This window comes from Scatophagus argus, chromosome 9, assembly GCF_020382885.2.
Source record: "Scatophagus argus isolate fScaArg1 chromosome 9, fScaArg1.pri, whole genome shotgun sequence".
Taxonomy (NCBI): Eukaryota; Metazoa; Chordata; class Actinopteri; family Scatophagidae; genus Scatophagus; species Scatophagus argus.
Window position 1 is genome coordinate 11,754,297 of NC_058501.1, and position 27,959 is coordinate 11,782,255.

General features: G+C 41.0%; 1 protein-coding gene across 3 annotated transcripts; it reads right to left on the bottom strand.

Moving 5' to 3' along the window:
* Positions 1–9: 9 nt before the first annotated feature.
* On the bottom strand, positions 10–27,879 carry deptor (DEP domain containing MTOR-interacting protein). 3 transcript variants are annotated; one of them, XM_046398879.1, is made up of 10 exons: positions 27,498–27,879; positions 27,145–27,234; positions 23,943–24,121; positions 23,261–23,384; positions 15,750–15,928; positions 11,514–11,696; positions 10,868–11,005; positions 8,647–8,717; positions 7,783–7,887; positions 10–3,311 (listed from the first exon to the last, which is right to left on the bottom strand). In XM_046398879.1, the coding sequence occupies exons 1-10, from the start codon at positions 27,509–27,511 to the stop codon at positions 3,183–3,185; spliced, it is 1,212 nt and encodes a 403-aa protein (XP_046254835.1). In that variant the 5' UTR covers positions 27,512–27,879; the 3' UTR covers positions 10–3,182. The 3 variants fall into 3 exon arrangements, with proteins under 3 accessions (XP_046254835.1, XP_046254834.1, XP_046254836.1); XM_046398878.1 differs by having other exon boundaries at positions 27,145–27,237; positions 27,498–27,878; XM_046398880.1 differs by lacking the exons at positions 27,145–27,234; positions 27,498–27,879 and adding an exon at positions 25,829–26,218.
* Positions 27,880–27,959: the final 80 nt, after the last annotated feature.

Here is a 27,959-nt window from a genome sequence, read left to right on the forward strand (position 1 = left end):
GCCTCAAACTCAAGTTCAATCAGTTTGTTTATTAAACACTTAATCAGCTGTTTGATACATCAGAACATCAGGATGCTTTGTCAAAGACACACTGTGGTACTGTGAGCTTATATAGTCGTCAAACCCAACATTCGCTCTCTGATAGCGGTGAAAATAAACACACAGCCGTAACCTGCTGAAAATGTTTGGGCCTCCACCTCCTCCTCCGACCCCACGCGGCAAACATAAAGCAAAGAATCTCTTTCATTAAAGGAGTGAACCAATCATTTAAGTATAAAACTGACAATGTCAACAGTACAATGTAGCGGAAATACATTCTGTCAGATCATTGCTTTTGAAACTGTTGTTGTGCTGTCCACAAAACACTGATTGTCAAAAGAGCTGACGTATGATTACCTGGTACAAGGGTTAGGTACGAGGAAACAATCTGAGATAAGAGAGCCGGGAAGAGAACGAGAGATATGACGACCACCATTGTGATTAGCAGCAAAATAAGGTCTGAAGGCAAATGCTTTCAGGCTTATTGTCGAACAGTCGGTGAACCCGTTTCAGCCAGCTAACAACTCCTTTAGTGCATCCCAGACACTTCTGCATATTTATACTCCTCACAATTCCACTGAGACCACGCTCGACCTTTTGTGCCCCTTCCAAACGGCCTTCAGACAAACATTTCTCAATTCCTTTAACAAAATTACAAAAGCCTTCAAACGGATCACTCGTTTAAAAGAACAAATACTGGATTGAAAACTGCAGCTGTGCAAGTTTTTAATGAAAGAAAGACTGTGAGATAAGAGCGTAGATATGAACTGTGTCTTCTCTACAGGAGAGCAGTGAAAAAGGTTGGTTCACTGATGTCTGCAGTTTTGGGGACAGAAGAGATGTTCGTCACGTTACCTGTTGAGTTGTTGTGTGATAAAATCCAACAAACGTAAATCTGACAAAGTATCAAAGAATATTGACGTCTCATTGACGCCTACAGTGCCTATTGTAACTCTTCCAAACCCAAGCAAACCCTACCAACCAAACACCCACGAACAGTCTTAAAACAGTATGCTGTTTGGCATCAGTGTCAACCAGAGAACATCACCAGTGAGGAAGTTTTGTTCTGCTGTCTTTTTCCTGGAAAATGGGTAGAGTACATAAAGTGGAAACGAAGACTTGTCAAGACTCAAATCTACTTTACTTCTGACAGGATTCGCCAGCTAATTCAGTCCTACTAAGTCAACAGACTGAAGAAGCGCTTTGGATTAGAAGATAAAAATGCTACGTAAGCACAGATTCACAGGAGTCATGCATTTCACTGCTTACAACATCTAAGAACATTGAGGAAAACCAATGAAATGTCCACTGGATAACTCACTTCAGACACTTGGAGGCAGTTTACTGTAATATACAGTGTGTGTTCATTCTAACGCTTGGCAATAAAGATTTCCTGAATACATGTTCACTATTAATAGACAAAGTTTGATATACTGCATTACAAGTGTTAACTCTTTAATCACCCATGGATTACAGACACTATGATCACTTCCCCATGCAGCTCCATAGATTTAGATGTGATCTTATGCTAGTATGTCTAAGCACACGATGGCACAGTCTATAAACATACAGTTAAGTCTGATGTTATTGTGGAGGTTAATGATGCACAAATGCATTAATTTAAACCACAAACCTGATTTAATGCGGTTAATTCAAGATGACTTTTTTCATGTTTGTTTCAACCAAATAGGACAAAATAAATAAGTAATTTGGGCAAGTTTGCTGTTGTCACTTTGGTACGCTGGAGCAAAATTCAATTTTGTTTACGGTTCTCAGCACAGACAAATAAAACAGTCCAAAATACTCAGTGTCCCCGGTGTGTATTCTCAGAGCAGACGATTACTTTGCACATCTGTTTCATGAGACAGGTGTGCAGGAGCAGGCAAACTCCCACACTCTGTCTGTATGGCAAGAATACATTTATTTGTGACATTTCTGCAGCTCACCTGGCAAAATGGGTGTGTTGTAAAACTGATTTCACCACGGAAAGCTTTTGTTTCACGAGTAACAAATGTTTCACTTCACTTAAAAATGAGTGTTTAATAGTTCAAGTGCTAATATTTTTCAGACATCAAAAGAAAATATAGATGTACATTTTACATTTCAGGTCAAACTAAATCTTGTTGACATAAAATGACTCAAATTATTGTTATTGTTTGTTTGTTTTTCAAACAATAATTGCAACACTTCTTAGATAAAAATACTAATGTATTTTAGAGCTGAGACACTAAGTATAACATATACTCTGTTAAACACATGAAGACACCTCATGTCTTTGTGGAAGTTTCTGCCGACGTGAAGCCATTTTAAAAACCAAACCAAGAGGATACCAATATCAAGAGTTCAGGGGGTAAAAAATAGTTGTTTATAGTCCATTTATAGATGTTGTAAGTGCTGTTTTAGCTTGCACACTAACAAGTCTTCATCCAATAATCACCATTTTTCTAAAGCAGAACTTGTTCAGTTTGTTTGTGCGTTAAGTCTTTCATAACTTTTCTATGTACAACGTACCTGTAAATGAGTACATAAGGTTTATCATTTTTCATTATGTAGCCTAACTAATTCCCAGCAGCTACACATTAATCTACCTGGGCATCAATTTAGTTCTTTTATTTCACATGGTGAGGCTAGAATTTTTTTTCTATTTAACATGATGGATCCCCAAAAAAGGAAAAACAATTAAACACCCTGTAACCAACAATGATTTATGCAAATGCAGTGTAAATGCTCCCTCGCTGTGTCTTTCTGTCTCTCCCAGCAGAGGGCAGTGTTGAGCCATCAGGCGCTTTAGTCCATGACTGGAAACTAACTGGGGGAGAGGTCGCTGTGTCATCATGAAATATTCTCCCTTACTGTTACAGTTTCAGTCTTTAGTTGTTTTTGTCCAGGTTCAGATGTCAAACTCATGTTCTGACGCTGTTTGAACTACAGCCTGTGTGTCTACAGGCTGAATCATTTGTATTAGTGGAATATCCACATTCTTTAACACTTCTGTCAGTCATCCACCTTGCCCAAACAACGTTGGAACAGAGAGAGCGTATGAGTTGCGTATCAAGTCTTCCACGTTGCTCTGTCGCTGAGGTCATTATTAAGTTATTACTGCACTACTCTTCTACATATGAGGGATTCTGTCACACCACTCTTTAAACTTGTACCTCCTCCATCACCTCCATGACGATTGTCCTGGGTCCAGTCAGGATCAAGTTGCTAACAGTCCGGTAGTCCTGAGAGAGGACATTCAGTCCGTTCACCGACACCACAAACTGGCACACCTGAAGAAAGAGAAAAAAGATGCTTTGGCTGTAATGCTCTCATCTTTCACAACAATTAAACAAATTACAAGAATGAACGTGGTGGAAAGAGCACAGAGAGACATGAGTTCCTCTCAGAAACAAATAAGGGATGGAGAATATATCTTTGGGGACCAAAATGCTCATCACTTGCAGGACTGTAGATGGCTTGGAAAAGTCAGTCATTGTTTTGGAGCCATGTTTTAGAGCACGACATGGACACAATGTACTAAAACGTAAACCGACTACAACTGTCTCCCAAAGCTTACTGTGTATTGACTGGTTTTTGTTAATTTAGTTGAAAATCTGTTTGGGAGTATGCTAAACTGAAGCACATGATGACTGGCATAAGAAGGGCCTGCACAGAGTACAGTTTGTCATTTTGGGATATGCCTTTTAGCTCTGTTGCCAAGAGCTCCGTGAGAAGATTAATACCACTCTCATGTCTATGAATATGTAGCTGCAAAGACTGGAATCAGGGGGAAACTAGCAACCCTGATTCTGTCCAACAGCAACAGGAACCACCTATCAGCACCTCTAAAGCTCCCTTATAAACACCTCATGTTTCGTTCGTTTAATCTGTAGAAAAACCAAAATGTAAAAATGACAGATTGTCATTATAAAAAGCTCTGTGCCCCAAGCAGAGCCTCCTTTTGTCTGGCAAGAAACAGAAGCATCAATCATAACAATGAACATATAATAAAAATAAAAACAAAAAACCACAGAGAGTTAGATGAAGGGGGAGTGGGGTTAATAGGGGCCCAGCAGCTCATTTTTGCCCTGAGGCCCCTAAATAGCTTAATCTGGCCATGCTGTTGTCCTCTGCAAAGGAGCGAGCTCCAAATATTTCAGAACCCTATTTAAACTGGTCAGAAGATCATGGTCAGGGTATTTTGGACAGCGTTTTCCTTTAAAAGGCAATCCTCCACCCACAGTGCATCTAACAAATCAGATTATGTTTCAATAAAACAACATATTACAGCCTACTCAAAGTTCCAACAGAAGAGAGAAACAAACACTGATAGTGTTGCCAGACATAAAGTACACCAGGTACAAAACGATAGCCACACTCAAATCACTCCCGTCACGCCTGGACCCCGCCTTCCTTATCTTTAGTTAACCACTGCTCCAACTTGGCAGGTCTGATAGAGATAAGGGCTGGCTGTCTGAGCTGCCTTCTGGCTGCTGTTCTTGCAACATGATGCTGCTGCTGTGGTTTGGTTTGCTTTTTTGCAAGCAATTACAGGCATGCACACACAAGCACGCTCCTTATTCATTGGTTCCCAAAAGTTTTTTTTCAGCAAAATGAAGAAAAAAAAAATCTGATGCATGTCAGAGAGAACAAAAGCACATAATTGTTGGGGTATTTATATTGCCTATAAATCAACAAAGTGCAGACGTAGACCACTGAGTGACAATGTAAGAAAAACTTTTACAGATGTGTTTCATGGGCTCTTGACTCAGGAAACCTCTTACAGTGGGCAGCTACTTAAACCCTGCCTGCTGCTTACATAAACCGATGCAAAACTGAAAAAAGGTTACTATTTTTTCGCTCATTTTCACAGCAATCCTAAATGTTTCAGGAAAAAGATCAAAATAGGCACAGGGAATGAGGGGAAAGAGAGATTAACAGTGATAGAGAGAAGGAAAAAAGCCCAGAGTGTTAATCCTGTGCTGCAGAGGAATTTCAGACTCTGACTGTAATCACATCTAAACTTCTGCAGTTTATATCCCACTTTTGCAAAGTCGAAGAATTTTCCTTCACACACTTCTGGACACACTCTCTTTCTATTGATTTCTCTCGCTGTTCCTTTTACTTCCTTGCAACACCTCCCCCTCTCTTCTCTCCCACTGATGCTTCTCTCCTTTCAGGCTGTGGGGTTGTTAGTCTTGGCTGGGACCCAGCAGGACTGAATGGCTCCTTGCACTCAGAGGGTTAAAATCACTCTCATGCAGAGGAAGGAAAGAGACAAACAGGCACAGAGTGAAGACACACAGAGAGAACAAACAACGGCATTAAGAGGCAAGCCTGGAAAATTCAACCTATGTGCAGCAATAACAGTATAGCTGTAAGCGATGTGAATATTTGTTCTTTCCAAAAATATTTCGGTAACAGATGCCCCGAGGCGATACATGCCAAAGCCGAAGTCAGACTTTTAGTGATGGCATGGCAGGGCTCCGCGGTCGGTTCGGTGTTATAATGCAAAGACATTTTGGAAAATAAGCTTATTTGCCTTCTTGCTGACAATGGGGGAAAAAAAGATCAATACGACTCTCATGACTGTCCATTAAGAATGAAGATAGAGCCAGGAAATGATTAGCTTAGCAGCTCACAGTTGTATGCCTCTGCTCACCTGTCAAGCTGCATATTACATCCATGTCTGTCAACACTCACATCATAAATGCAGTAAAGACCTGAATTTAATAGAAGATGTTAAATGTGGACCTTTTAAGAAATGTTGCTATAGTGACATGTATGATTCCAATGAGTCATTTCCAGAAAGAAACATGCTGTCTTCACAGAGGACTGACAGAAGGTTTCATAACAGGATGCAATGATAATCACCTGAAGCTCTGTATCAGCAAAACCATTGAGCCTGTGGTGGATTGCGGCTGTACGTCACCGAAAGTTCATTCAGTGAAAGAAAAACCCCCAAAAGAAAACAAAATATCTAATCAGTTCATCCCTGAATTCAAGAGTACATTTGTCAAATTTGAGGAAATTCCCTCAAGGTGTTCCTTAGATATTGCATTCACAATAGTGGGACGGACGTATGGACAACCCACAAACATAATACTTCCAGGCCTCAGCCATCGCCAGCGTTGGGACATAAAAAGAGAAGTGGTTCTCACAGTTACATAAGAGCTCAGATGCATTATGGTCAAGAAAATGCTAATTTGTACATCTGGGTGTAGTGGGAAAAGATTACAATCTGACAAAGACACAGTGCTTAAAAGTGTGTGTGTGTGTGTAATGAGAAATGAGAAAAGGCTCATGATGCTTGTAGAACCTCTCATCCAATATTTTGTTTTTTGTCCTCAGCTCATAAAAGAAGAAGTTATATTACAGACTAAATAAAAATCTAATAAAAACACAAAGGTGGACTTGACCAATGGTGTTAAAGTGTAAGTTTGAAATGCTCAAAGGTAGGTCACAGAATCAACCCACACTAATGCTAACACAGCTAATCACTCACCCACACACAAAGACATAAACACACACTTTATGAGGACACCTTTATAACCAAGTGCGAGCCATGAGACGTTTCCATAGTGACAAAATACGACCGTTCACCAACTGTAATCAAAGCAGAAGTGATATTATTTCCCCTGACCGTTTCCTCTTTCAGCGTTTATACTAACGCTCCTCTACCTCTGCCTCCTTCCTCATCCTCGGCACTCTTCCTCAGCTCATGTGTCTTCTCTCCCATGTCACTCTAGAGGCAGGGTTTAATTTTGCTGCCATTACTGGGAAGAAAACAGCTGTAGCTGTAGCAGCTGTAGCTGTAGGATTTTCAAGATTTTCTTTTGAAGGATTGTTGGGCTTCCATGATCCCAGAGGAAATATTTCAATGCGAATGTTAATTATTAAAAAGCTGACTAGTAGTTTATTTTGTGCTTAATAACTCGTTTCCTCTCCAGTTTTGATCATCCAAGTCATATGCTTCTCTGCTCCTCTTTCTTACTCCTGCCTCTCTTCTCACTCAGTCCTCCTCTCTCTCCTCCTGTTTCCATGTCGTGGTATAAATCGCTGTGCTCTGCATTCACAGGATTCCTTGCTGCCACTCCGCTTTACATACCTTCATGCCAGCTGTGGCAGCAGAGCCACCATTACCCTGTTTTCCTTTATGACTTTTTTTCCTCCCTGGAAACTTTGTCCTGCTTTTACAGCTACTCCTGTCCTGACACAGCTCCTCACGCAGGCTGAAGATAGAGGAAGTGTCCCTCCACTCGTCTTCCTCTTCCTTCCCTATTCCTGTCTTTCATTGTTGTTTAAAACTTCTCTGTCACAGTCTGGACTAACAATGCAGACTTAACAACCCACTCATAATAATAAAACACTGTTCAAACAACTACTGGGAATGTACTTTGCATTTCCGTGAAGAACTCGAGATGCTATCGGAGACATCAAAGGTCAATGTCAAGGTTTGATTTCTCTCATAATTAAATATGTCCTCTCTTCTGCAGTCATCCTATTGGTTAGTAGGTCCACAGTCACGAAGAGAGTAATAAAATCAGAAGACATACAAAGCAAACATTTATTTCCCACAGTTCTGCGGTCTCAACATATACATATAAACAACAATATCGCCTCACCTCACATCATGTAACTTTCAATGTATATCACTTTAATTACTCTACAAACGATATGTACCCTCTTGTTTTTCTCTTTCTTTTTCATCTTATAGAGGTTTTCCTCCATCTCTTCAGATGATATCTTTCCTGTCCCTACCTTCATGCCAGCAGCAGCTGCAGGTCCGCCAGGGTCCACGGCCTGGATGTGACAGGGTTTGCTGCCTCGCACCACAAAGCCCCAACCCACAGCATCACCTACAATCTGATGAACAACAAGAAGACATGTTCATATGATGTAATATGTTTTTAGCTATAAAGAGCAGCTCTGTAGCTGGCATTGTCAGTCAGCTGGTCAGTCAGTCCACAATAATTTGCCCACCCTTTGGCAGCCACATTTTTTGCACGAGGAGGGTTGAAATTGGCATGGAAGTCAAGTGTAAAAGTATGAAAGTGTGAGTGTGTGTGTGTTCATTTCAGTTTGGCTGAAAGAGGTGTGGCAATGGGAGTGGCCTATCACAAAAAGGTGCATAATTTCCACATGAATTGACGGACTTGCACAAAATTCTGTGGAAACACTGGTCAGGAGCCAAAGGACAGCTGATTAGCCATCGAGAAAAGGGGAGGCTGTGAGGCTGTGTGTGTGCTCATATGTGAACATATAGATGCATGTATGTATGTATGTTGTCACAGCTTCTGTGAATTGGTGCTTGTCACGTGGTTGGTCATGCATTCAGCCAAAATTCCATGCACACATAATCTATCATCTATGTTATCTTCTATTATTCAAATTGTCAAGTGTAATACTGGCACCATGTGGCAATATCAAAGAACTCTGAGTGCAGCATGTAGCTGGTGCGAGAGCGAGAGTGTGTGTGTATTTGGGTATGTGTGTATATGTGCCTGAGCTTCCTGCACACGCACAGGATTTGAGTGTCCTCCCTCATGTATTTACAAGTGTGTATGTGCGTGTGTGTGAGCTAGAAAATGTGAGACAATGCGTATGCGCGTGTGTGTGCCCTACAGTGAATGTCTTCTTTAGAAAAGGTCCTCCTGGTGTCTGCAGTTCCTCTGGACTCACTTGTCTTTTCAGAACTGTTGAGTAAAAAACACACACACACACAAACACACACACACCATTATTGAGATAATCAGGCATAACTACACACACACACATACTGTTGGTTAAGAAGTGTGTTATGTATGTGTGGACAGAGGGCACTAATGTCAGTCACATGGTAACAGGGCCTGGAGGCGTGATGCTTCCTGAAACAGTATAGCTCCCCCTTCCCCTCCTCCAGCTTCCCCTTAGCATGACTCACTCCAGCATGAATCTACACTGGCTTTAAATGAACAGAACTTAACTTCATTTTATACCCACTCCTCATATCACAGGAGAACATGTGCTGAGAATGTGCACACATCTCACATGCTTCAGACCAAAGTATGTAGTTGTGATCATATGAAATGGAAATGAAAAATAAGGCAAGTGGATGCAATAAATGTAATCTCATTAGATATTTTAATGGTCTTTTTTAAGGTTTTTAAGGGTTTTTTTGTCAATTACAAATTCAATGTCAGTTCTTTTCTTTTCTTGTCATTCAGTCTGCTTTTCTGTTCATTATTATTCCTTTAAAGTGGGGCCCTTTGCAAAGTGAGTCATTACTGATTACCTTGGAGGTTTACAGGTACATGTGTGATGCATTCAAGAATCACACTACATGCTGTAGGTGCTTTTAAACAGCTGTGCATAATAGTGATGTGTAAGGATTTCACCTAAAAAAATTGGTCAAATTGCACTTCTTCTTTCAGATGATTATGGGTGTCTGTAAGTCCAATGAACAGCGACTGAAACCAGAACCAATTGTATGTACTGCTTCATAAAACTGAAACAAACATGAGCGTGCATATTCATTTCAGCAGCTGTTTTGTATGTGTTTTTGGATATTACATAACTTGGAAAACAAGGCCTATAAATGAGGAAAATATGTGCTAAAGCACGTTAAATGAACCTCAAAGGGCTAAAATGACTTTTTTGCATTTTGCGTTTCATTCTGTCTACACAAACTGGAGAGGCCCTGTTGGCCTTTGTGTACTGAACAGTATGTTTGCTCTTGTCCAATCACTTGTGGTCTGTGTAGTACTTCATTCTAATCTGATAAGCAAAAGGAAGTTAAGTGAGAGAGACTTTTTATCCTCTTGATCTGGACATTTCCATAATCTCTCTGCGGAAATCCTGATCTGATCAGATCCTGCAGGATAATTTCTTTTAATACCTCATCAGCTACCATTCCTGCGTTATATCAGAGGCTGACATCTTTCATTTAAACTGTCTGGCTTCATAAATACCATGCAGAAATCACTCCACTGAAAAGCACCTCTTTTTCATTGAAAGAATGTTTTATGATTTTGAACTCGTTATCTGCATACACAAGTACTAGGGTTAATATGAGGCAAAGGGGAATGTTGTGTGTGTGTGTGTGTGTGTGCCTTCCTTTTCCTGTTCATTGTGTATTGTGTGTGTAAGTGCTCATGTTGAGGGAGCTCAGCTGCTACAAAGAGACTCTGTCAAGGACTCTGCTTGGATTAGACACATCAAAGAAAACCTCACATTAGTGAAGACACACAAAGTAGAACACACACACACACACACACACACACACACACACACACACACACACACACACACTTCATCCAGATTTCCACTCGCAAGATAAAGCAGTCCAACCCCAAATCATATGCATGATTATCACTTCCTCCAAGCAGTACTTATCCAAGTCCACTAAAATTAAAGTGCAGCCAGTTTGTGACTGAGTGAATGACAGGAGTTGGGCTAAGTTACAGGAAAACTAGTGTTAAGGATGACATTCCGAATGAATGGTAACATCGAGAGTACAATCACTTTATTAACACCACAAGACATCACCCAGAAGTCATTAATCTGTCAGTATGTGCACAAAAGAGCACACACATACATCCCCTCCACCTCTAGACTGATTTATTCATGTTGGGTATGAGATGGATGAAGCTGATCCTCATGCATCAGATAAAAACCTGAACTTTGCCATAATCTATCACAGATGAATAATAATAAAAATATGTGTTTATAAAAACTGGCACATGAGAAAAGACACGGTAACTGAAAAGAAAATTAAATAACTTTTTAACACATCTATTATTTCATGTTCAGAGGTGCCTTTCACAAAGCAGGCTCTGTGTGTATGTATGAGTCCACGTCATCCTACCAGACTTGGGGTTGCACAGGACAGGAGGGCTGCTGCTGAGCGTAGGACTGCTGCTGTAGTAACCGCTGCTGCCACAGCTGCTGCTCATGCTGCTCCGCCTAACTCCCACCACCACCTTTATCTCTTTAGTGGGGCTCACTGAGACAGAGATAAAGAGAGATATTAGACTAAAGAAACACGGGAGGAAGAGCAGAGGAGGAAAATAACAAAGCTATCTAGAAAGCTATCTAAAGGCTATCTTGGCTTTTCTACCTGCAGGTTTTTGTCTTTGATTTTGATTCTTTTTTTTTTTCATCTCCCATTTTACGTGTGGGATTGTCTTTTGTACATTTCATATGAGCTTTGTTGAGGGGCGCCTGTCAACAAGAATGTCATTGCCTACAGCTGCTTCACTGAAATTTCTGTGCGTTAAGACAAACAAAGAACTTCGGTCAAAATCCTGTTATCTTTATGTGGCAGACACCACCAAGGACACCTGCTATCACGTGTGCGTGTGTGTGTGTGTGTGAACTGGAGATGTTGCAGATAGTTAATATATCACTGTGAATTCCTCATAAATTACAGATGCAAATAAAATGTTTAAATTTTACAGTAGTTACTTTGTGTGTGTGTGTGTGTGTGTGTGTGTGTGGGGTACAGTTTCGACCTGAGAGGAAGCTGGTGTTTCCTCCATCTGAGTTCTGTTTGCGGAGACAGAAGGGGCTGTCATGACTCTCAGGGATGCTGCGGCCGCGCTCGTGAAGAAGTTCAATCAATCGCCGTCGTCGCCGGAAATTCATCCTGAACTGGTAGAGAAGCGGACCATCCACAAAGTGATGCTTGTTGGTGACTGAAGACAAAGAGGAACGGGCATGGAGGGGATAAATAGTTTGTTAAAGAGAAGAGAAAGAGTTAAAGAGAAAGAAAGAGGGAGACATGAGGTAGACAGCATAGAAGGCTTTCTGAAATATTTTCAGTCATCTCTTCTAGATTTCTCGTCTTCTGATTAAGTCTATGAGTAAGGTGTTTAAAGCATGAGATTTGGATTTATTGTGATATTTCTATCATTGAAGCATGACCATGGAACAAGCTTTCTCAGTTGAAGTTATTTATATCCAGGCTGTGAGTCAGAATCTAAAGCCAAAGCCAAGTTATTCTAACACTGAAGAGCATATGTAATTGTTTGTTCCACTGGCCAGCTTGGCTCAAAACCCCACAGTGTCATGTTTGTCACCTGAAATCAAGTGAGCAGCACTAAATAAACTGTCCACAGAGCTGAGATCACCTGCGCTGCCCAAACATTAACCAACCTCAGAGAGCGTCATCCTCAGCCATGTCAGCTGAGCCCAATTAAGACCAGCTGAACTGAGAACAGTTGTATTTAAATGAATAAGCTTGGCAGACAAAATCACTGACTGTCATTGCAACGGTCATATTCAGGCCCTGCTTTTATTTCTGAGGTGGTTTTTAAGAATTTAAAAGTATTTTCTGGATTTAGAAATATGAAAAGTCAGCAGACTTTTTACAGCTGTAAAACTCCAAACATTCTTAAGCCTGTTATTTTCCCAGTTGTATCTACTTTGATAGTGATTTATTTCTTTGTTTGGTAATGTGTTTGGAAAGAAGTTCAAATGGGCTACGTAAATCAAAAATAACATACAATTACAATTATTATCAGATATCACAGAAATGCACAGGCAAAGCCCATAAACCACCCAGCAACATAAATCATAAATCTGTTCAGAAACTGAAACCCAATAGCCTGTGTCCAGTTTATTTTTATCAGTTGTATCACTGCTCTACTGTCATTTCTGAAACACACATCAACACACTTCCTGACAAAAACAGCAGCGGTTCCTCTTATCCAACCTGCTTCACGATTTTCAGATCCAAAGACCAACAACAGCCTTTTCTCTAACCCTGAAGAAACGCCATCATTTCATGCTCCTAAGATTTCTTGAAAAACTAAACACACACTTCATCCCCATGTACCCCTTAAAATCACATATCAATATTTTTATTTTGTTAAAGTACAATTCCTTTGTTGCTGAATCTGTTGTGGCTTTTGTTCAGCTATTGGTGCATTTATTGGACAGACAGGCACTTTGTTGAGAAAGACGTGCAACATCCTTACGACCCTGTCAGGTAGTTTTCTTTTCTAAAATATTTTTATTATTAAGGACAAATGTAAAATAAGAAATTAAAGAAAGTAAACAAGAAAAATGTATTGTACCGTAAAGTCTTACATCTTTAGCCAGTATGCAGTCATCTAGTGTATTCCTACTGTTCACTGAATTTATCACTTCAACAAGAAACTCACAGTGGGCATGTGGTTACTTCACATATCATTTTGTGGGTAAAGGGCTATTATTATATGTGACAAGAGAAAAACACAAATCATAGAACAGCCTTTAGAGGAGTGTTTTACTCTCCACACAAATAAACTGAAGCTCTGCTGCTCCTGTTGAGTTCAAACTGGGTTTTTAAGTTTTGTAAAGCCTCGTCGAGGATGATTATGGCCTCCTGTCTCTGGCACAGAGATGCTGCAACTCTACTCTGACCACATATGTGATTTCTATTCTTAATTTATTTATTTACTGCAACATTTACCTTCAGGTTTGTTTTAAAGCTTCCCTTTTTGCGTTTGATCACTAATCTCAGCCGGTCAGGTGTGACAGCTAATGCGCTACCCCCCATAACAAACAATGATAACCCGACACAATGTGGATCCATCCAGACTCGCCCTCCATGCATTGTATGTATGACTGTGTGAGCATGACCTCTGGCCAGCAGAGCAGAGAGCAGGACTGCACATTAGCCGGTTATGTCTTCTTCCGTCCCATGTTTATAACGCGTTTCTAATGGGAATTGACGGATTGTAAACATATTATCTATTAAACTAAATCAGTTTAAAACACAGTGCAGAGTCCACATATCGTGTGTGTGTGTGTGTGTAACGCTGGTGCAGTTATTTCCACATGGAGGATGACTGTGAGGCTGTCAGGGAGCAGATCAGGTTCTGCATTACATGAACTCAGTGAAGTGGTCGGGGTATTTGTATGATGTATGGTTCCTTAGGGCCATGCAGTCTGTAATGCACCCCAAAGTAGTTCCACATGTTGATTGTTTTATTGTATATGTTCAACGGTTCAGAAAGTAGCCAAGTAGGTATGCGTAAATACAACTAAAAAACAAATGAGTGTAGCTACTGCTTATCATGTGGTGAAATCTGCATCAGACATGGATGTGAGCAACAGACATCGATGTCAAATCAAATTTCATGTCACATGGCGACTCAGCAGAGACTCATTCAGGATTTACGTCCATTGTTAAACTTAATCTCAAATGCTCAAGTCAAGTACTAATTGTGTAAAATACAATCTTGCGGCGTAGCGAGTAAGGATTTCTGTTAATCAGAGTTAGTTTGATCCTCAGCTGGCCTGTCAGATCTTTAATCTCTGTTGGCTTAACCACAGACAGGATGCTTTTCACACCAGATGAGTCAGTCAGTCAAGAGTTTCTTGTTTTGAGTTACATGAGAAAACTGATGCCGCTTTCATGTCTGTGCACTAAACATGAAGAGCATAAATCCAGCAAGGAGACAGTTAGCCTGGACTTGAAGCAGGGTCCACATGTCAAAGACTGCAAATCTCAGATTGCTCCCCATGTGTGTTAAAGTGTATGTATGCTACGTAACAGTACAACATTAAAATGTTGCTTACAGGTTGCACAAAGCATTTGTGATAATCCAATATTAAAATATACACTAATAATATGTTTGTACATTTGAGAAAGTAATATCTGAATGCAGAAGTAGTTTCACAAAGTGATAATATTATATAGTGATAGTATTTTTACTAAAGAGTGGCAATATCACTTCCTCCACTGAAAAGATTATAAGATGAACCAATCACATAAAATAAGTCAATACATCCACATGATAGCCCCGCTTCTGGGCTCCACCGCCAGAAGAACTAGTTGAGCTCCTCATACCCATGACATTAAGGACATGCTTTCCTCAAGTTCATTAATCAGTAACATTTTGCGAATTTACTTTCTCTTGAACGTAGCCTGAGACAAGTCGGGTCAAGCACAGGAGACACAGAGAACCAAGATCAGTGAAATGCAATCCTAACCAGCATGAGCCATAATGTGGGTCAGTCCAGAACATCCCAAAATAAGCTGCAATGGCTTACGGTTTCCAGTTTCCCACCTGAGAGCTATGTTAACCTATTTTTATTTCAGTGCGTGAGGGCTAGAAGTATTTTTTTAAGATTTTCATCAGAGAGGGGTGATTATAACCCAAATCAGTTCCCTCTAGACATATGTCTGATATTAAAGTAGTCAACTGGGTTCCCTGTTTGTTGAAAACTGCTGCGAACACTTTGACATTGTGCAGATATGACGATAATCAGTAAGTCTACAACAGTTATCAGATTGCATGACCAAAAACAGAAAAGCGAAGGTGACACGACTTATAAATGGCAAGTTCACCAGGTTGAGGAGGTGGTGAGAAGGAGTCTGATCTTCAGCTGAAGGAAGAATTTAATGCCAGAGGTGAGCCGCCATGATGTACCAGCAGGGCTCTTAGACAGGATCATGTAGCGGTGAGACAGGGTCACTTACAGGGGCTGCAAGCTTTGGTGTCACCAAAAATCATTCACAGATCATAAATCTGTCAATAGCATGACCTCTAGTCAGACTGTGTGCCTCCTCCGCTGAGGAGGTTCAAAGCAGCAAACTGTAATAAAATTCTAAAATCCTTGAGCTAAAGATCACAATTTTGTTTACATAACTTGTGTATTTGAATGATGCTGCTTGATGCTGTTAAAATGTTTTCAGTGCACAGAGGAACATCTTTTCACCGTGCAGACACTAGGAACAGTTGCCCTAACTTCCTCACCGTGCTGGATGATGCCATGTTCAAGTAGCCTCCGTCCCAGCTGCTCAGCCTCCTCCCTGGTTGCCATCTCGCCCTCCTGCAGCAGCCAGTCAATAAACTCAGAGGCCACCAGCGTCCGCTCGAATGTCACTCCTTCTTCCTCCCTCGTTTGCAGTAGGTTGTTTTCTGTGTTCATCAACCTGTGGAGAGAAAGGAGCATGCTTACCTTAAGAGCACCAGGCTTTGGGGCAAGCCATAGAGCGGCATACTCAAAAAGCAAGCTAATCCTTACACTAAGCTTAGAATTAAGCGAGTTGCTCCACTAATGGCAGTTTCCAGTTAGAGGATTAGCTTAATGGGAACTGTGAGTAAACTCAATAAATTCAAAAGTCAATCAATCAATCAATCAGTTAATCAATCAATCAGTTTCGGATCTACAGTGCAGTATTCTTTGCTGCATGAAGAAGCAGTGAACATACCTAGCTGATATTAGAAATATGTGAGTTCTCAGAAATGCTGCACATTTTTAATTGATAGCCACAATATGTTCTTATATTATCATTTAATCATTGAAGAGCTCAGTTATTGTGAAAAGTAAGAATTCCTCCAAGGGAATTTCCATCAGGGAAACTCTTCCAAACCAGCAGCTCTGCCCATTTTTCTGCTCTGTAATCTGTCAAAATGCACAAACACTGCACTCTAACTGTCTCCAGATTAGCACTTTAGCCACATAAGCAGAGGCATTGATTTTATCTTTAAAACGTAATGTTATCCCTAGAGCCTCATAAACCCAAATTACAGAGCAGATTAGCATGATGACAAGGTAAATTACATCAAGCCTTTGACTTTGTGGAAATCAGATTCACAGCAGTAGATAGCATTTTATAAAATCTCCACTGAATAATACAAAATACGATGATTGAGCCTGTGTTTTACGGTTTTATTTATAGCAGTGCGTACATGAAACGGGTGGTGTTGTCTCTTCTGGATGTCACCAGATGACACATACGAACTCAAACAATCAAAAACAGACGAGTACACACATGCATAGAAAATAATTGCTGACTCTCCCCTATGCCGCTCTCTTAAAAGCACATTCACACCAATCAGTCACTGTCACTCTCTCCTGAACATTCAAACAATACAAATCTGCCAGTGAGAGCTCATAAGAAACAATACACTTTCTGCGATACACCTGTACATGTCAAAACACGTACAAGCAATGAACTGAACCATCAAAGAGGCAGACACTGAACTTTCTACATCTCAGCTGTGGCACAAATTATATTCCCACATTTTGCTTTAAAGGTTATAAATCATTAACTTTTAACTGTCAACTCTACTTGCCAAACAGTATAAGACAGACAGACAGGATATTATTTATAGATATAATAACAGCTTGGAGATTTGTAGGAAAATTTCATGAACTGAAACTGTGGAAGAAGACGCTGAATATTTGCAGCAGCATACACATCTGATGGTGGGTCCATGCTGAAAGCTTTAGCAACCAACCACCGACCTAATTAGACCAGTACAAACTGGATAGAACAACCACTGCTGTCTATAAATTTCCGTGATCTTTATTACCTCAACCATAGCCACAACTTTTCACACCAGACGAGTAAATCAGGCAAGAGATTAAATATGACTCCCCCATGAAAAGGTTGATGGATTATGGGCTAAGAATTAATTGGACACATGCCCGTTCACTTTCTTGCCAAGAGTTAAAGGAAAAATTGACTCCACTTTCATGTTGGTAAGTTAAACATTAAGCTACAGCCAGGAGACGGTTTGCAAGGGGGAAGAGATAACTTGGCCTTGTCTGACGGTGACAAAATACACCATCAGCACCTTTAGGGTCTACTAACTTCTGGATTTGCCATTGACTGTTTAGCCACTGGTCAGGCTGTTGTTTTTACACTTTGGTTTGCTGGTACCAAACCTGATATAACATGTTAATCAGTGTGGTCAGTGGATTCTGTTACCTATGGACAGAGTCAGACTAGCTGTTTCCCTCTGTTACAAGTCTTTATGCTAAGCTAGGCTAACTAGCTTAGCCTAGCTGGCTTGAGCTACATTTTTACCCTCCAGACAAGAGAGTCACATCTAAGCCTCAGAAAGGAAGCAGCCAAGCACCATATCCCAAACTGTCAACCATTCTTTTAAGAAAAAATCCAACTAGCCCTGTGTAAATAGGTCATCCACACTATGTGTATTCTTGATTGAAGTGATTATGGTCATGTATTGATCAGGCAGGTTTGGTCTGGCATGTTAACAGCATTTGCTTTAATGAAGCTAAATGAGGATGCAAATATGTCAAATTAAACCTAAATCAGGTGTAGCCTTTGTGCTAGAACCATCCTCAAAGCGTGCTTCATTCTACTATGATGGATAAAAAGAGCTGCAGGCCCACATTTCAAAAATCATATTATCATTAAAACTGGTCCCAAGGAAAAACTGTATTGATCGAGTTTTAATCCTGGCATGAGTACACCCAGGATATCTGAAGTCCTTCACTCATGTAAAGCACACACTACAGAAAACAAGACTTGTTTAGATGATTTTTGATGGATTTGGAGCTTTAGTAGGCCAAGTGCTAAGGCCCAATCATAATAGAAATGTTGAAAGAGCTGGATATAATGTTCCATGAGACTTGGCTGTGTACACAATGCCATTTAATCCACGTAAACATGTTAAGTCAACAGATCATGTTGTGTTAGCTCAAAAGGGATCATTCAAAACACTGTACTCAAAAGTAAAGCACAGTGCTTGGAATAATAACAGGGGTATTACATGGGGACAGTATATTATGCATGAAATGAGACTGTATATACAGCAGGTAGATGGCTTGTGACACCTGAAAATGGAATGAGGCGAGCCGCCATGACCTGGATATGCACTCAGTGTGGTTGTTCAGATGTGGTTGCTCTCACATTTGGTCTTGCATAAAGGTGGGGCCCTGATGGCTCTCTGGAGCCATACAACTTTTAAGAACAAATAAAATGACTTTAAGGTTTATGTAAGGTACATGTGAAAGCACTGCAGAATAAGCAAGTCACAACGTCACAGAGAAGGCAACGTTTTCAAGAAAAGATGTTCCAAACTATATGAATGATCTAAAAGGTGACCGGAAGATATCAGACAGTAGAGAAATTAATATAAAATATACAACAACATTAGACCTAGACAGGCCTTAGCCTTAAATATTTACAGCACAACCTGATTACTCTCTAAATATAGCTAATCACTTTGCAGCAGCCTTCCACTAAATTACTTTATTTAGTGACTTGACTATCACATTAACAACCACGAATAAAACGTCTGTGAGACAAAAAGCATATATGCTTAACAAAATTCTCGGTTAAAAACTCGCTAATACTTTCATGAGTCTGATTTTTCAAATAAGAGCAAAGATACCACTAATCTTAATGATTGTCAGTTTTTGGGGTTTTTTTTGTTGGTTTAGCCATCGGTTTCATCAATAGTTGAAACCAATATTATTGATCAGTCTCTTAAGAAAATTATGTAAATGTGAAAAAAAAAACAATACCCAATTAAAACTCCATATTTAGAAATTAGGCACTCAATTTGTTGTGTTTCCTACATGACTTACACCATGTAGGAAACAGCATTTCACTTAATAAAAATCTGCTGCTCTTTGGCCAGTTATGAGCTAAATGACTCTTAATGTAATTCTATTATACAAACAGTCCTACGTGTCCTATTGAAGACAACCAGTAGTGAAACTTAAATGACATATAAGTTTCATTTCTACAACCCTTTATCAATTACAGTGACCTTAAGGAGCAACAAATTCATGATAACATCACTTGCTGCACTTACCAGGACCTCCAGTACAGATTAGAATTATTTTAAAATAGTCTTGCCAAGGTAAAACATGAAATGTCACAGCATAACGTCCTTTGCTAATAAGCCTGTATGTTGGAAGTCCCGTTGTAATAACCAAAGGCATTCCACCAGTCATCAGTAAGTCATGAGGAAATGTTAAGGTCTACTCTCAAGCACATAAAGCAACTAATACAATTAGCCAACCATTACCAGTTGCAACATAGCCGTAGACATGTGGTGACACAGATTTCCAGTTTACATCTGGGGAGCACACAATAAACCAGTGGTGTGTTTACAAATTAAAGGTTGTGTTGGTCTTTCAGTTTAGCAGCATATATCTTATATGTACATATCTCACTGGAAAATGATGGGGGTTAGGAATGTCACAAAATGTAAACAATAAGAGTATAAGTATTAAGTGTATGCAATTTGCAGTTAATGTGCTAAAACATGCACAACCAACAGTATGGTCATTTAAGGACTGGTGGTGGCTGAGCGATGAAAGGCAGTGTCTGTTGTTCTAAACTGACACAATTTCTAGCCTGGAAAAGACAAACAGGACCATCTTTTTCACTTTCTCACACACTCCTAAGGACAAATTGATGCAGCAAGTGGCAATGCACAAACATAAAATGAAGACGTGTGTGGACACGATAAGAGAGAAGTACCAGCAGAGGTTATATCTGAACTTGCAAGGTCTTTCATATCATATAAAGCTCAAATACCAGCTAATCAGATAAACGTTCTCTGATCCTGAAGTAAACCAAGACTGAATCAGAGAATATGCAGCAGTATTGTAGCACAAAAGTAGACTTTTGACCACAGTGTTGGTGGAAGTGAAAGAGCAAAGCTTCAACCTTCCTAATTGCCACTTTAAGAAATGTCCCTAGTGAGGCCAGCAGAAAGACTGGACTATCTGCTGTAGTGTAGTGTGTCAGTGTGCGAGCATGGAGCAGGCCTTTCACTCCCAGATACATCAAAGTTATATCAAGCGATATAAATCATCATTAATTTATTCAAAATATAATTTTCTTATTTGACAGTTCAGTATGAGCATTGCTAAAGCATCTTTAACTAAGCAGTTCAACCACAGTCCACAGCCCACACAAACATGTAAAGAGAACAATGCTTTGAAAGGCCTTTAAAACTTTGTCCTCTGTCACTAATCCTATTGCCTAGGAAATGCTGTCATGACAACTGTTTGAAAAGCTTTCCGGTGGTTTGTTTATTGGAGTTTATGTGTGCTGATTTGACAACTGACTGTATCAGAGATCAATGTGTGAGCAGGGATGTTTATTTTTCCAATGGAAAAACTAGATGTGTACAGTGTACTGCACGTGTATTTGCATGTATTAAAATCTGTGCTAAAGGCACAATACTGCAATACTCCCACCAAGGACAAGGGCACAAAGAAGAGATAAGCTGTCACTGCACTGTACAGAAGTGCCTACTAGGGGCCACACAAGAATCCTCAAACCAATCTGACCACGGCCGTGCTGTCCTCCACCAGCACCAGCTACTGTAGTTTATCATCCCACTGAATCCATTAGGCTACATCCACCATTTTACTACGTTATAGAAGCTCATTACTATCTCATACCCTCTTCATAGGTTGCAAGTCAAAAAATAATTAACGGAACTTTCGTCAACCATTCAATGACTTTTCAAATTCAAGAATTGAAAAAGCCAAACAAGATGAAAAATAAATATAACATAAATAAATAAGCCTGTTCTGTCCAACTTTAAAGACAATCCATGTTATGATTGTTAAGAGATTTCAGTCCGGACTTAAGGGGTGGACTTACGTTGGAAGAAAAAAAATTGGCACACAAACTGGCTCCATATGCATTTTTCCCTGTCTGTTGATGTTTCAGCCCTCGGGCTTCCTAAAGGAAAACAGGAAAATGCATATGGAGCATTTTTTCTTTCCAAGTTTAGTTCCAGTGATCAGCATCTCACTACAGCCTTTGGTGTGTATTACTTACATTACAATGCCATCCCTAGAACTGTACTGCTAGTGTGGCTGAAAAAAGGTTTTATGGTTGCACCTACAAAAAAATCATTTATGTAACAAACAAAACACATAATGCTGATAAAGTAATAGGCTATATGGTTATGACCTGCTTTATGAGTACGCTGTGGCAGGAAGCTAATGAGGAGAATTTCCTGTTCAAAGCTTACAAACTTGCAATGGCATGTAAATTTTATTCATTTTGACAAAAGGTTAATGTTTGTGGTTATCGGTATGATGAAACCCAGAAAACCATCTCATTCATTTTAGCAGTAATAAAATGTAATTGAATCTGGGCAAAACACTCCCCAAAAGCAATTGTGGGTTATGAACGGTAGGAACAATGATTCCTCCTGAATGGGAGATATTTGCACAGAGATGGTCGTTTTTTTTATGCAGGACTGTTACTTGTGCTGTAAGTGTAATCGTGAAGCAACTCTACTTCGCAAGCAAGCAACACCAAAGCAAGCATAAAGGGGATATGTGTGTGTGTGTGTGTGTGTGTGTGTGTGTGTGTGTGTGTGTGTGTGCTGGGCTGCACTATGGTGATTACATAAACACATAGCTTCGAGAGCAGAGACGACAGATGTCTCCCCTTGGACTATTTCTTCCTCTTATGCAACGGCTGATGGTGTGTGTGTGTGTGTGTGTGTGTTGTCTCAGAAACACAAAAAATAGGTCTCTGTTTACAAGAGTGCCACAATGTGTGTGGTAAGAAAGGCATATGACAAAGAGGTGGCAGGATGTGTGAGACAGGGAAGGGGAGTCCAGCTGTGTGTACATTTTTGTACATAGTGTGTGTGTGTGTGTGTGTGTGTGTGTGTGTTTGTGTGTGTATGTGTATCTGCATGTGTTTGGTTGTAAATGCAAAGGCAGAGTGTTTATGTAAATACAAATGTGTAAAGACTTTGGGGTTGCTTTACTGAATAATAATTTAAAAAATAGTCTCATCACTAATGAAAGAACAGCATCGAAGTTGCACAGTTAATGACAAACTGAGCGTTGTCCTCTGCCCTCCTCTAAATCCAGCCTGTCCCTGAACACAAGCTCTGAGTCAGCCCTCATTAAGATGCTTCCAGTCCAGTTTTTCTATGCATACACACTTTGATCGATTTTTAAAAACAAGTTAAACTCAGTAGCAGGCGTTCTAATATAATGGAACCAAATTTACCAGGAAAAACAAACTTTCTAAAAATTCACTCAAATGCACTCAGTCAGCATACCGTGAAGAACGCCTGCAACTCCCACAAAGACGAAGACAGGAAACACATGGCATGGGCTAATGTTTGTCTTTTAATCTAAACAAAACAATCTGTGTAACCATCGATGCTCCACAGCAAACACAGACAGAAGAGTGAGTGCTGATAGGCTGTTGCCAGTGGACACAGCCATGCTGCCTGTTTCCCTCTGTTTCCAATTTTTAAGTTAAGTTAAACTAACCAGCTGCTGGTTGTAACTTGCTATATATTAAACAAACAAGACGGCTGTTGCCTTGTGTGATCAGGTACGCTTAGGATTAACTGATGCCAACCTTCTGATCTACCCATTAGTCAGAAAACTACTATGAATTATTCCTTCAGAGCTGCATACTGAAAGGGTGAGAGAGAAATGAATCAAAACATGACCGACTGTTTGTGATTGTGTTAGATGATGTATTTGTGTGCATACATACTTCTCATAGATCCTCTGCCCCCTCATGAAGACTTTGGCTTCGCTGTCCAATGGGAACGTGCCGTCGTCTTTCCGGAAGCGGTAAAACAGCTTCATGTCTCTGAACTCCCGATGCTCATCACACACTGAAAATACACACACATGCACAGATGTTATAGTTTTAAGGGCTCATCCCCTGCAGGAGTTGCAAAAGGGGAGGGCAGAAATTGATTAATGATTGATTTACTTACAGCTAAATTCATTTACTTTAACACTCAGCTTTAACACAAGCCACTTTAGCCTGTTTGGGTGTAATTTGTGATGATAGGAAACAGCAAAAGTGTCCCATAATGGGATCGTGGGAATTTTGATTTTGTTTGTGTTTAGCAGTCACTAAAGTCTAAACAGCACCAAATCATTAATCCACAGCTGGGATGAGTTAACACTGAATTTTCTCTGTCTAAACTTCAACTGAAGAGAGAGAAGCAGGCTGTTATTTCTGTCTCTGTTTTCTGTGTCTGGTAACAGGTAGCGAGACGCTGTGCTGGAGCCAAATTGGCTGGGAGACTTGAAGAATAATCCATTAGGAGGCAGAGATTGTTCCCAGAAAATGTCAAGAATGACAGAGAGAGAATGACCCTTGCTGTTGCAGAAGATGGAACACATACAAGACTAACACACAAACACACACAGCACAGCCTTACCATGGTGAATGATGCTTTGGTCTAAAAGTTTCTGCATGATCTTGATGGCCGTGTCTCGCTCTGAGGCCTCCTTGTGTTCGATCAGCCAATCGATGAGCTCCTTGGCCACAAAGCAGTTTGGGTAAGTTCGCAGGTGGTGCCGCCGGTCCTTGATCACCTTCCCCTCATGGAGCCGCAGCCTGGAGGGCAGCAAACAAACAGCAGAGGAGACAAAAAGAAGAATTAAAGAGTACACTGAAATTTCAGTTTATCACCACAAGCCTGACTGATGTTTCACATTCTAAATAGTGGCAGTCCGGGTTGTGAGCTGCATATCATAAATTAGACTACAAGATAAAAAAAAATCTTCTAGCAGTAGAAAACTTAATTTGCCTAAAGAACACACAGAACATTCATACAAGGTAAAACTCTATGCTTAGAACAATAGGATGAGCATGACAGTCCTGCAAGCTCAATGTGGATGCTATTCAAACACTGACTGCAAGGATTAATAATACAACTACGTCAGATGAGGACATGATAACTCTCTCATGCATCTATAGATGCATGAGTGAAACCAGCATCTAGATGCTGGTTTCACACCATCAAGGTTGACCTCTTTGTGAACCTAAGTATTGTGAAACGTCCCATTACAGTCTCAGCCAAACCTCATGCAGCTAGCTAGCTCCACTTCATGCTGGGTCTGTGTGCAGCTGGCTAGCATCACTCTGGATTAGCAATGACAGCTCTGGTCCAAGCCTGGCCCAGTAAGGACCCACACACTGTACTGCCAAGACTTGAGATGGGCAAACAACTTACAGACCTCACTTGTAACCAAGCCAAACACCATGCTCTCCTCCTCTGAGAGATTTTCTGTTAAATCTACAAATAAATCATCTTAAATGGAGCTGGAAACAAAACCATCCATCTTACTGGTTCTTTACATGAGGCTCAGGTGTCTGACCACTTTTTGCAGTATTTCTTCTTAGTCGGTTAGTCCCCCTCTGTAACAGCTTTTCTTAAACTTGTGCTGGTTCAAATAATGTCAGGCGTGAGTGTTTCTGAATGAGTCTTGGTATGACTACAATGACGCAGAGTCACAGGCTGAAAACATTCACCAAGCCTGACTCCATATCACAGTCTGCCATGGTGCAACAAACGGCCTATTCACAACTATGAACTGGTCACAGGACTTACGACAGCAGCTGCACATGTCCATGAGCCATGGTATCTGTCGCTCTGTCTGAAGCACATCTGCTCTAACATATGAGCAGAAGACATGATGGGACACAAACATGTGATATGTAAAAAGGAACTATGTCACTCTTGTTCCATGAGCTTCACTTGTGACAAACTGATCAAATAAAGGTGTGGCTTAGGTACACTCCTTGTTTTCATATCAACGATGTTTCTTATCAGGTCTAACTTTGTGTTCATATTGATGTTCACACAGTGAAACTGACTTGAACTGTCTCGCTCCCTCTGAACCATCGTTTCAGATCAAAGTGAAAAGCTAAAGCAGGGAGTCATGGTAAAACACTGAGGCAGAACATCAATCATTAAACCTTCCACTGTGTGTGTTTGTACTGCACAATGTAACAAGGATCATAGCCTAGAGAGCAGCAGTGAAACACGCCGACACACTCACAGTGAATATGAGCACAACCATGTTCCCTTAGTTTAGAAGGCGAAACACAAAACACAGTTGAGGCTGATCAGAATGTCACTGGTTTTGCAGGTATTTGGTCATAAACCAAAGTACTGGACAAATAGAATTTAAAACTGATAATGGCACGTGATGAAAGTTCGACCTGAGAACGAGTTGAGTTCCTGTACCATGTTCCATGGAAATCTAGACACTATTTGTTATTTACTGACATATTTTGCTTAAAAACAAAAATGCCAACCTCATGCTGATTCTAAGTCAGGGGATCGCAATCGTCGAAAGGATTCAGCCTGTGGGGACTACGAATGTACATGTACATACTGTCACGGTAATCCATCCTGCACATTTTTGGTCTGGACCAGCCAACAGACTGACACTGCTTTCCCTAAAACCATGCTTCTTGCGGAGGTTAAAAAAGCTCTCAGGCTTCCTGCAATGTCTGTAGAATAGGCGGAAAGAGTTTTAGAGACAGAGAGTGAGCCTTGTATGTCGCAACCTCAAATCCATTCCCCCCAGAACAGCAGCGTCTCAGAGGCAGAGGACTCTGGGACAGCCACCCCCGCCGACCCTTCGTTCACTGACACCAGCCACACTGCCAGCTGGCAGCCTCAGTATACAGCTGTGCCAAGGCCAGGGACACTGACACTGACACTGAGACACACACACACACACTGGTGCTAAGATAAAGAAGACAGAAGAGTATGTCCAAACACAAACTATTAATCTCTAGAAGTGATGACTGCTTATGGTTCTTCAGAACGGGACCATGTTGCAGTGTGGAGGCTGACTTCTTCACAAACAACAAAAGCTCTAACTCGGTTTATCCCACCCAGCTGGAAAACACAATTCAAAGGCACATTTTCTTCATAGGTCAGTGGGGGCTGAAATTCCAGGCACTGATGCCACGTTTTACCTGCTGAGTCTCTATTCATTACAGGGAACGTGAGCCAGTGGACACCACCGGGACTATGGGGGCTTTCTTCACATACAGTAGGTCAACAACGTCACCAGGTTAGTGGTACAACTGCCTGATAGGATGAATGGGCAGGGCACAATAAAACAAGGTTAGCAAGTTGATTGCTCCTTGCTCAGTGCAAAGTGCAACTGTATAGCTGGAGCAACATAAATCAGACACTAAGTCTGACTCATGTTCAGACCTAAAACCAGTAAAGGAAAACAGGATTCTGCAGCAGTGTGCGCACCAGGAGGGTTGTTCATGTGTGGACGCCTTTGTTTGGCTGGGCATGCTGCTGCAGTAGAGCTGAAACTGGCTGTGCTGCCAGTTAGCAGTGAGGGAGGATTACCTGCATGATCATTAACCTGCTGTCATGCTTACAACGGCCACTTTTCTCATTTGATGCGTCATGTCCGCTCATGTCCTCGTTCATCCAGATCTGGGTCAACTGACTAAACAAAGATGATTTCAGTATTATAAGATCTACTAATTATTTGGTTCGACAGCAAATTTGGTGGCCAGTTTATAAAAGAAAAACTTCCCTCAACGTGTGAAGCGCAGCAGGCTCAGCAGGGTTTCCTTCCCAGGACCGACCGACCTACCTCAGCTGTTCTCCGGTGACGAGCACCTCGGCCAGCCGCTCCAGCTCCGCAGCCTTCTTCTGCATGGTGTTGAGGATCCCGTCCATCTCTCTGCTATCACAGGAAGCACATACGCGGGTCGGTTTTGTTGCCAAACAGTCGCGCATACACACAGACATCATTCTGCCATAAGAAAATGCACCAATCTTCACATTTTTGTTAATGAGTAAAAACGCTCTTGCAGTAAAATGTGCACCTGTGGATTTCAGGTGAACAGAGAGGAAACGAATAATGAAAAACAAAGGCATGCAAGCATCCACGCGGTGATGATTTCAGAGAATAAACAAGGCACTGACATCTCGGCTTTTGCTTACCCTTCAAGCACCATGAAGAGCGACAAGATGAGTTTATCTAAACCTTCGATGAATGAGGGGAGGATTATTCCATCCCAGGAAACACACAATGCAGTCACTCCGAAGTCACAGCCCAGCGTGCCAGCAGCCCCATCAGCAAGGCTCCGCTTTTAATTCCTCGAAAACCTCCAAATATTTGCACCCCCACACACTTAGACGCGTGCATGCGTGCAAAATTCCCTTTAATGAATCCCTCTATTTATCTGGCGCTGTGCAGCGTCTGTAGAGGCAACCCGGTGGGTCCCTGCGCGATGGCCCAGTTTGTTTGTCACTGACACGCCACACAGGATGACTGCACGTTTTCCTCCACGGTGCAGCCAGAGCCCATCCACACAGTCCCCGCATTGGGAGGACTCTGCTCTCGTCACTGGGGGGAGTTAACCGGAGGGGCGGGGTTACCGAGACATATGTGTGCGTTCGATG

Excerpts from the sequence above, each read along its gene's own strand:
- deptor (XM_046398878.1), bottom strand. Across the intron at positions 15,929-23,260 it reads GGGCAGAGGATCTATGAGAA|GTTGATGAACACAGAAAACA; the intron begins GTATGTATGCAC and ends TTCTCTCCACAG. Across the intron at positions 3,312-7,782 it reads CAGCTGCTGCTGGCATGAAG|GTGTGCCAGTTTGTGGTGTC; the intron begins GTAGGGACAGGA and ends CTCTTTCTTCAG.